The sequence below is a fragment of the Paramisgurnus dabryanus genome, chromosome 11 (assembly GCF_030506205.2).
Source record: "Paramisgurnus dabryanus chromosome 11, PD_genome_1.1, whole genome shotgun sequence".
In the NCBI taxonomy this organism is placed as follows: Eukaryota; Metazoa; Chordata; class Actinopteri; order Cypriniformes; family Cobitidae; genus Paramisgurnus; species Paramisgurnus dabryanus.
This window is the reverse complement of record NC_133347.1, coordinates 26,259,243-26,270,318: the sequence shown is the minus strand read 5'-3', so window position 1 is coordinate 26,270,318 and position 11,076 is coordinate 26,259,243. Positions and strand designations below refer to the sequence as shown.

The following is an 11,076-nucleotide window of genomic DNA, read 5'->3' as shown; positions in this document are numbered from 1 at the left end:
TAGTGAGGATCACAGAACTGCATGCAAAAAAAAAACCCTCAATAACCGCTTCTCTAATATCGAAATCCTCTGATATTGTCTTTTTAATCCCTGTTTTAGATTTTTATTTCCTGACTTGTCTCGTACGCTATGCCCTATACGTCGTACACCTTAAACGTACTTTCTTGTGAACACACGTTCGTTGTTTCGTTTTCCAAGCTAGTTATTTTAGTTTTAAATATATGTTTTACAAAATCACATTGATTTCCCTCAGAAGGCCTTTATTAATCCCCTGGATTCGTGGTAATTACGTCTGTGAAGAATGGATGCACTTTTTGGGGGTTTCAAATCTAAAGCACCATTTACTACCATTGTAAAGTTTGGAACAACCAGGACATTTTCTAATGTATCTCTGATTGTGTTCGTCTGAAAAAGATCATTATAAACATCGAGAATGGCTTAAGGGTGAGTAAATCATGGGGTAATATTTCATTTTTGTGTGAACTATCCCTTTAATAGTCTACTTTAATCAATAATATGTGACCTTAATCCATCAATATTAAAGATATCAAGGTTATTTTTTCACAGAATGTTATCTACGTTAGGTAAGAAGATTTGATATAAAAACAAGTCTTGGGTTTTCACAGGCATATCACTAAGTGATACAGAGTGATTAACATACAGTGAATAATATCAGTTTTTGTTACAGCTGCCCTTTTAAAACTATATATATATGATTTAGTCTGTCTTAATATAAATCTATACATTCATATACATTTTAATACAACTATCATGGTAGCAGTAGTATGTGAATTATAAAAAAATAAATAATTGGCCTTTTCTACTTTAAAGCAATAAGTAAAAATATTAACTGTACAGTTTTGGTTTGAGCAATTGTGTATCTCACACCCTTCTGTTCTGCAGATTGTCTCTTACTCTGCATTTACTGAGCTAAAGACCATATTTGATTTAGGAAATACAACCACATCTAGTAGCTATGCTTCATGTCATACTGTGTGCTTCATGGAGTGTAACCAGACTTCAGGGTGAGATTTACAGTAACACAGCCCTCACACTGCAGAGCTAAGGGACCCATACATAGAAAAGAAGTGAGATGACTCCTCCAAATTCTTATAACATTAGAGGAATTAGATGTCATTAGAGCAAGATAATCACTCATGTATATTTCCCCGGATGCGTTCATTACATCTCGGTTCATTCTTGCATGGTTTAATTCAAGGACAAGATGTTCTGATGATACAACCTACAGAGAACCAAACCAAATGCTGGACCATATGGTCACAAACCTTGCATCCCCCTGCAAAGCCAGAATGTCGTACAATATCACACACAAAATGCAAAATAAAATCCTGGCTGCAGCACAGTGATGCTCTTTAAAGGTCAAATGTTCAAGCAATTTCTTAACACAATTGTCTTTATTTTTCAGGTCTGTGAATGATGTTATGGGCTATGGGTGGGTGTGAGTTATTGCCCATCAGCAGGACTTCTATTTATGCTTGGATGCTTAAATGATTTGTCTTCTGTCAGGCTGAAATGTGTTTAAAATAAAATGGATAATTAAAACACATCAGACCCTGACAGTCATGCAAGGACAGCACCAGAAGAGGTGGAAAATATGGTTTAAAGAAAAATATTTCAAATACTAAAAAACCTAATAGATAATGTTTATTTAATGTCCATAATTTACTATTTAGTATTGTTTGTTTGTTTGTTTGTTTAGCTTTATTTGTCCCCCGTGGGGCAATTTGGTTTACAGCAGCAGTTACATACAATATACAAAACATATAATAATACAGTACGTTGTCCTCAATCATTTAAAAAACTAATAGCTCTTGGGATCATAGACTTTTTGAATCTGTTGGTCTTACAACGTGGGACATTATAGCGGCGCCCAGAATTTAACAGTAAAAACTCTTGACACAAAGGATGGGAAGGATTAGAGATAATAGCCTTAGCCTTCTTCACACATCTGACCCTGTACACTTCACTAAGATCATTTAAAGCAGTTCCAACTATTTTTTTACACACATTAACTACAGAAGTCAGACGGTTCTTTTGCTTCTCCAAGAGGGAGCCATACCAACAGATAAATGAAAAAGTAAAAATTGATTCAATAAAGCAAGTATAAAACATTTTCATAAAAGCAGAATCCAGGTTAAAATTTCTAAGTTTGCGAAGAAAATACATACGTTGATGAGCCTTTTTGCAAACTGCATCTACTTGTGACTCAAAGCATAGCTTATTATCAATGACTGTCCCCAGGTATTTATAGGTTTCTACCTGCTCCACAACTTGAATGTTGATAAGAGCTGGACTAAGAGACACAGATGTCCTACCAAAGTTAATAAGCATATCTTTAGTTTTGTTTACATTTATTTTAAGAAAGGAAGATTCGCACCATTCAACAAAATCTGATAAAACAGGGCCGTGCTCAAAGTTTTTTTTGACTTAAAAGTGAAACGATGACAGAGTCGTCTGCAAATTTAACAACATGATGACCTGGGTAGGTACTTTGACAGTCATTGGTATATAAAACAAACAAAAGTGGTGACAGAACGCAGCCCTGTGGGGATCCAACTGATGATAAGAGAACATCTGAATGGACCCCGTTCACCCTAACACGCTGGGGCCGCTCTGTTAAGAAGTCCATCAGCCAGCTGATCAAGCCAGGATCAATATTAAAATTTTGTTTTAGTTTATCGGCTAAAACATGGGGTCTAATACAATTGAACGCTGAGGAAAAATCAACAAATAGCAACCGGACCAAAGAACCTGCTCCCTCAAGATGTTTTAAGATTAAATTTAAAAGTGTTCCTGTGGCATCATCCACCCCCCGACCTGGCCTATACGCAAACTGTAAGGGATCTAATTTGTCCTGCACAGAATTCATTATGGAAGTCTTCACAAGTTTTTCAAATGCTTTCATCACCAGGGAAGTGAGCGCTATAGGTCTAAAATCGTTCAGTAGCTTAGGAGCTTTTATTTTTGGAACCGGAACGATTATAGAGTCCTTCCAAAGATGAGGGACCAAATGCAACTGTAATGATAATTGAAAGATGTAAGTATGCCAGTACAGTATGCCTACTGTATGTTTTTGATATGTTTAAATATATAAATGAATTTAATTCTAAAAGCTATTTTTGTATATTAGAGTGATTTCTAATATTTTCTTTATTATATTATTTATTATACAATAAAGTGACAAGTAACCCATTAATAGTAGTAGTCAGTGAAAAACATAATAATAGCTGTAATAATGCAAATTATAAAATGTGTTCTTATTTTTATGTTTCAGCATTTACAGCCAGAAAATTAACTTCTGGTCTGATGATGCTTCTGAAGATCCAGATGATGCCTCTGTTAAAATATTTTAAAATGATTGCTATTTTATCTAAAATATTATGTTTTTTATTCAACAATCATTTAAAGAATATATGGAATACTGAGGCACACAACAACAATACAAAAAATAAAGATAACTGAATTGTTTTATTTATTAAATGTAAAGGTATAGAATAGTAATAAAGAGTGGGGAAATAAAACAAATAGCCTAATATTTTTTTTCAATATAGGTGGTTTAAATTGATGTTTTAAATTATATAATTTACATATGCAGTTAGTTTATTTTGCATGACACTTTAAAAATGTATTTTAAAGTTAATTGTAACTTTTTAATTTTAATGTAGCAGTTTCCTAGACTAAAATGCCTATTTGAGCTGTCTGAAAACAGTTTGCATAAACTATACGAATGCCATTGTTTGGTCTCAAAATGCGCATAAATAATGGTTTTTTTTTTTTTTTTTTGTAAAGTATGTTTGTAAAATTCACTTAAATGTCCTAAATTAACTAAGCCATAGTCCTAGCTTAATCTAAACCCTGTCCGGGAAAACGGCCCGTAATGTTCTGGGGACGGAAATGGTACCGATTCGGTAGAATCGCCAATAAAGTTTATTTTCAGCCTCTAGTTTTTGCTCAAGTGGACTTTGGCTGTTGTTTACATGTAAACTGTTTTGACTAGAAGGGATAAAGCAAACGCCGAAATCTCGCGAGATGTTACGTTTGGGGTATGTTTAGGCGTTTGCTGTATCCCTTCTAGACACACAACCCTGCTTGACTGGAATATGCGCATTACTGGTGCAGAGTTGACGTTCATAAATCGTATTATTGCGTCACTCGGGTCAAAGTACCATTAGACGTGCAACTCCGCCCTAAAGAAACTTGCAGTACACATCGTCATTATCTTTATAAACAAAATAAAGCATTTCTCTGTAGTTCAGTTGTAAATTGGTTCATTTTCTTTAACAGCATTTGAAGGATATTGACCACACGTTCCTCGGTAAGTGTGTTGTCTCGTGTCTGTTTCACTCAACTGTCACGTGTTGCCATGTGTTTGGAAAGCGGAAGATTGTAAAGCGCCGGTGTGTTGATGAAACTGTTTGTCTGCTGTCAAATGCACACGCGTGACTGCATGCTTTTGTATTTGTTATTAATCCTATTTTTTATTGATTTTCAACATAAAACAAAAGACCAGGTCACAATTTGATGATTAGTCACCGACAGGGCTCATAAACTGTAAAATAAACCAATATTAAAAATAAAAAGTAACATTTCTGTAGAATATATACGTTTCTGTATATATGTGTGTTTTTATAGTTATTCTAAACGTTATATTATTTCAGTTCATGAAATTCTTCTTCCGAGTATACGAACTCTTATTTTGTAATCATGAGTGGTTGTAACAGTTAAAAGTTACGGAAATAAATATAATAGTTCCATATATCATAATATTAAAGCTTTTATAGCTTTCTTTGATTTCTTTTAGTTATTCAGTAGTAAAACATTATTCCAATATCCAGTAATCCAACTGCATTTAGTAAACAATGGCAATTTAAATATGCTGTCATGCAAATAATAACTAATGGTAACAGACTAATTTTTTAGTGTTTTTAGCAAGTGGTGAATATTTTGAATTATATGTGCAATGTTTTAACACGTCTGTATTTTTGATGAATTAGTGGGAATGGACAAATCAGGCTCCAGTGACCCCAGTGGTCCTCCTCGGCCATCTGCTGTAGGAGGAGGCAGAGGATTGGTGATGGGTCGTAGGCTGCCTGCCTCCATCTCTCCAGGACGCCTCCCTGCAATGCGCTCCAGAGACCTCACTTTAGGAGGTGTCAAGAAGGTGACCATACATTCAGACACAACTGAATACATGTATGACAAACAAAACTGAATGTAAACTTGTTTAATTCTTTGTCCTGCAGAAAACCTTTACCCCAAATATTATTGGCCGAAAATCTAAAGACGAGTAAGTGAATTGACACCCTTCATATACTGGCAACCAATTGTTGTTTTTGTAATAAATGCATCAATAAAAAAAAAAAATTGTGTGGTTGCTAAAATAGGCTAATTTAATTTATTAAACTTAATCTCTTTAACCACAGGTTAAAAGCTGATGAAGGAAAGAAGCGTGAAAGGAAGGATGCAGACCGAGGCAGACAGCGAGATGGTCGAGGGAGGGGCAGAGGTCGTCCTGAAGTCATCCAATCACATTCAATCTTTGAGCAGGGTCCTGCAGAGATGATGGCCAAAAGAAAAGGTGACATATGCTGCATCTGAAATCGAGTACTGTGATAGTATGTATTGCCCATTGCTTTTAAATTGCGTATGTTTTATATAGTGTATTTGGGTGCATTATGAATAAATTTCGGACATACAGCATTCACCATGTTTTTATTGTCGTGTGACGCTTATGCCCTTTCACCTATAACGAAATTAGAACAAACGCGAACGTAATTTACATACGTGTGTTTAACAAATAACATTTTTTCATGAGGAATACATGTATTGGTACCTACATTAAGGCCGCATTTATATTGCATGTTTTAGGTGACTCAATTCCAATGTTTTTCCCTCAAATGGCATCGATTCCGATATTCTCAGATCGGTGTCAGGACTCATTTATATGTGGAAATAAATCTGATATGAATCGGATGCATGCATTTGCATCCGCAATGTAAGCAGACCGATCGGATATTCCCATCTCGAGACGTGTCGTGCGTCATTGAAAATGCAATGCTGAATATTATATTCAATTAGAAAAATTCTTACAATGAGATTAATTGTTATTTAATAAACTAACAAAGACACTACAAGTAGATGATATGTGACGGTAACATTTCTTAGTCAGCCTTGCATTCTTTTATTTCTGTAGGTATATACGATGATGCTAAAGAAACACCAAACAGTGGCCCATCTCCAATCATCAACATCAAAAAGGAGAGAGAGACAGAAGAAGAGACTAAAGAAATTCTGCGTAAACTTGAGAAGGACAATGTATGTGTTCAGCAAAAGAAATAAGTGCTTGTTTTCTGGCAAGTAAACTCTTAAAAGGCCTGGTCATATTTCAACACCCCTCCCCAAAAAAACTGATGAAAATGAAGAAAAGGCAAGAAACGAAAATAAAATAAAATGTCACCGCTTTGTTTCTTTATGCCACAGTTTCTGGACGATCCTCATCTAAGAGGTGAAAAGGGAAGCTGTCCGGTTCAGCTGCCACTGGCTGTGTCTGGATGGGTCTTTAAAGAGGAGTTTAGTGAAGAGACCGAGAGCACTGAAACTGAACCAATGATCACAGACAACACTGGAACTGAAGTGAAGGGTAAAACTAAATGAATGACACGTGACAGAAAATATAATAGTGGGTGTCATGTGGTTAAATTCTCTCATTGACTAGAAACCGTCTCTCCGCAGTTAAGCAAGAGCCTGAAGAAGCATCTCAACCAAAGAAGGGAGAGACTATGTTCAGACCACCACCCCTGCCTGAACCTGATTCGCTGCTTGATTTACTCGAGGTGTGGAATCACTGCAAAGAGGAGGAGCTTCTGTTCATGCAGCTCCCTGATTCGCTGCCAGGGCAACCACCAACCAGTGATGCCAGGCCTACAAAAACAGAGGTGCAGTCGAGTGATGGACAGACAATGCTGCAAAAGACAGAGACTCAGGTTGGCACTGAAGGCAAAATTAGTACATTTGGTTAAATCTCCATGACTTTATTAATATTCTATCCACACTATTCTTGACGTAAATGCGGGCGCTGCCATCTATGAGCTCATATGGGTAAAACTTCCGGTGAGCCACTACAGCTAATAGTAGACCTATTGCAAGGGATGCGAGTCTGCTGTTTTGACTGACATTTTAATTCTTATTATGAAATCCAGGAAGACCGGCATAACTTGTGCAGTTAGGGATTGCCATAAAAGCTGATAGAAACGCAGTAAATCTCTACAAAACATTTGTTTTAACTATAATACACGCACAAGAACTGAATGTGTATGTGGCGCACGTGCATCTATTAACTGTATCCACACATCCATCCTGTAAAACCTTTCATAGAAACTTACAGTGAACCATAAATACAATAATTATTCAAAAACAACTAATATTATGCTGATAAAAATATGCTGATTTAGCTGGTTTATTTATTCTACTACTACGTATTATTACAAAAATGAGATTTCGTTACAGAATATATACGACATAAACTTCTTATTAGTTAAATGCTTATAATAGTTTGTGATGTGTTTGCGCTTAACGTTACTTTTTATGGTTTAATTTTTTAAAAAGCAAATAATCTCATGTCATGTCTTATCTACTGCATAATAATATTTCCATAAAACGAAAACAATACTGAAAACATGTAATAGTAGTTTAATATGTTTATTATGGTTTGTTCAAATAACTTGCAATGTGTTGAATGGGAAGCATAAGTTACTGCTGCTGTCGGATCGCGTGAAGCTTGATGTGTCGGCATAAAAACTCAAACAAGTCGATTAAAATTGCAGTTTTAAAAAAAATTCACACCAGAGGGACAGTTGTGACATTTTAAACCATCACCTGAAAAAGTTAAAAACAAGAAGTCTCTGTATATTCCATGTATTAAACACTCGACTGACTGAAGACCCGTCACCCCAGAACAACATGAAACGATTTAATATATCTTCATATGATGTATCAGGACACTTCTTAATTTCATCCTCACGCTGGCTCATACATAATAATTATGAAATATGGATCTAGAAAGATCTTTATCAACCAATTTAGCACCATTGCCATGGACAGCACCTGCTGAACATCGTTCTTAAAAAGGCATTTAGGCTTTTCACACTGCGCTTAACCCTGGGTTAATGTACAATGTAACACAATGTACCACTATACAACATGATTTAAAATGATTAAACTCTTTGACATTGTATGCTTTGTATGATTTACTGAATTCTGCACACAACAATATGTAAATAGACGCGTATATGATGTCAGTATATTTCCTTTTTTTTAATCTATTTGTTATGTTTTCCACAGCATCTCGATAGTACACAACTCTAGGAATAAATGTACACTTAATAATATTGTGATACTGGTTGTGATCCTGAAGCGCTAGGTTTCACAAATTAGGAACATAAATGCCTTGACCTTTCCATGCATGTTTTAAGGAAGTAGTCATCATAAAAATGATAAGAGGAGAAATATAGTTTCTGGTTACAGTGCGGAGGAATTTCACTGCAACTATTTATTACATATATATTAACCACTATTTTTCACTTCCTCTGCATAATGTACAATATTAGTTTACCCTCACATCTAAAAACCTGCTGCATCTTGACATTAAAAAAACCTCCACAATACCGTTAGCAAACAGACTTTGCCTAGTTTACAAATCAGGACTACTTGGCAACAGCAAGTGGGCGGGTATAAGCAGCTAGTGGGTGGGCTTTATTCAAATGAACACGAACACGTCCGCGTAATCAGGTCACAGACATAACTGTAGAACAACATCTCAGGCATTTACTGTAGTACATTAAAGGGTACAGAGAATGAAAAAACATTTTTACCTTGTCTTTGTTGAATATTGGTAGTCTACCCGCATTCACAAACATATGAATTGTAACAGGAATCTGCTAGGACTCTTTATTCGAAGAGAATTCATACATTACCTTTAGGCAACACAAGATTAAATACTTATCTTTATATTAGGGCTTTTTGTAAATTGCATGTCTTTTTTGCATTCACATATGTACGTGTGTTTTGTTAGGAGGAGCCTCAAGAGAACAGTTGTTTTCTTAAAGATCTCCAGGAGGGTTTTGTGGGAAAGATGCTTATACGAAAGTCTGGCAAAGTTCAGCTTGTCTTGGGTCATGTAACCCTGGATGTGGCGTTGGGAACCCCCTGTGCCTTCTTGCAGGTCAGTTAAACTCTTCATCAGGCTTTTTTTCATCCAATACATTGTACAATATCTAAGAATACATTTACATTTGTGCATTTGTTCTTCCAGTTGTCTTCAATACAACCCTAATCTAGTAGTTATTAATATATTGTTTGAAGATAATAAACGTATCTTAAATGTACATATTTACGACACCAGATGTTTTGTAACACATTTTGCCTGAAATTTAAATACTACTACAAACTAGTTAAGTTATATACAACACTGTAATTTACCTGGTTGCCTTAAATTTTTGAGTTAATTCAAACTATTTAAACTAATATTTTTAAGTTGAATTACCTCAAAATTTTAAGGCAACCAATTACTTACTTTTTTTAAGTTGAACCAACAATGTTTTTATACAGTGTACTTATATTACACAACTTATAGCTTGCCTGTTTTAAATGACTTTTTCTTTTGTCTCGTAGGAATTAGTATCAGTACATACCGAGGGAAAAAGAGGAGATATGTCGGTGCTGGGCCATGTAAAACACAAGCTGGTTTGTTCACCTGACTTCCAGGCTCTTCTAGAAAACAGAACATGACAACCTGCTGTCCAATATTTCACTGGGTAAAGTCCTGAGAACAGTGCATCTCCATGTGAGAGAAAATGTTGCCATGTCAAGTCACAGATTGGGAAATCGGACTGACTGAAATTATTTAAACACTCAAGGATTTATTTGATGAGTTTACAGATTGTGTCATATGCAAGTGTGCTTTATGTGAGACACTATCACGCATGTAAATATTGTAGGTTAGAATAAATAAGTTTGTAAAAACCTGGGGTTGAAACTGTAAAATATTAAGTTAATAAAATATGCTCTTACTAAAAGAAAATGCTCTCGTCTTTAATCATTATTTAGTTTTGTCTGTAATTCATGTCCTTATTGGCTGATGTGACCGAGCCGATTGGCATTATGCATCACTCTGTTTTTAGTATCTGGTAAAGGAATGGTTCAATTAGCCCATATTTTAGCCATCCTAGGACCTAGGTGTATATGACTTTCTTCCTTCAACAGAATACAGTCAGAGTTGTATTAAATAATATCCTGGCTCTGTTCAGTTTTATAATGGCATTGGATAGTGCCCCATTTTTAAACATGATGGATTAAATGGGCACTTTGACAGACAAGCTACAAGAAGTTTAATACACAGAAAGATATAAAAAATGTAATAGTTTAAGAAGCCAGAATAGTTTTTACAGAGCCAGAGGACCCAAACTGAAACATGTGCATTCATGGGATCACCTGGCACACATCTCTGCACATTTTTTTCCTTTTTGGTGTGTTTCCTTAACTTGTAGCGGATGTGATGGCAATGCAACTTTTTTTTTTGCAATGTACTTTTTAAGTTAAAAGACTCTTACATAAACATGCTTGTGTAACCAATGTGACCTATGCAATAAATTCAAATCAAGAACATTGTGTCTAGTTTAGCCATATGGGTCTTTTTGTGTGTGTCTGCAGATGCCCATGTTGATTCCCTGATAGCAATAAGCTCCGGGACGGATCCGCAACGGATCCAGACCGGAGCTGTCGGCTTCGGAGCAGATCCGTTGCAGATCCGTTCCGGAGCCTATTGCTATACATAACCAAACCATGTGCATGTCAATGTTTAAACAGAATGATACATTATACATAGGACATTTATGTTTTACAATACAAGTAAGGACTGACGCTGATCATCAATTTGTTCAAAACTAGTTTACACACCCTTGTTTCTTAATGTATGGCATTGCTTTGTTCAGCATCAGTAAATGTTTGTATGTTTTGTAATTGTATGAATTTCTCATTTGTTCTCTGTGTGAAAAAATG

General features: G+C 35.5%; 1 protein-coding gene across 1 annotated transcript; it reads left to right on the top strand.

Moving 5' to 3' along the window:
- Positions 1-4,179: 4,179 nt before the first annotated feature.
- On the top strand, positions 4,180-10,110 carry polr3d (polymerase (RNA) III (DNA directed) polypeptide D). Its single transcript, XM_065247620.2, has 9 exons — positions 4,180-4,336; positions 5,016-5,182; positions 5,265-5,308; positions 5,445-5,599; positions 6,215-6,336; positions 6,502-6,661; positions 6,754-7,004; positions 9,092-9,241; positions 9,691-10,110. Exons 2-9 carry the CDS (start codon positions 5,021-5,023, stop codon positions 9,805-9,807), a joined length of 1,161 nt encoding a protein of 386 aa, XP_065103692.1. The 5' UTR covers positions 4,180-4,336; positions 5,016-5,020; the 3' UTR covers positions 9,808-10,110.
- The last annotated feature ends 966 nt before the right edge of the window (positions 10,111-11,076 follow it).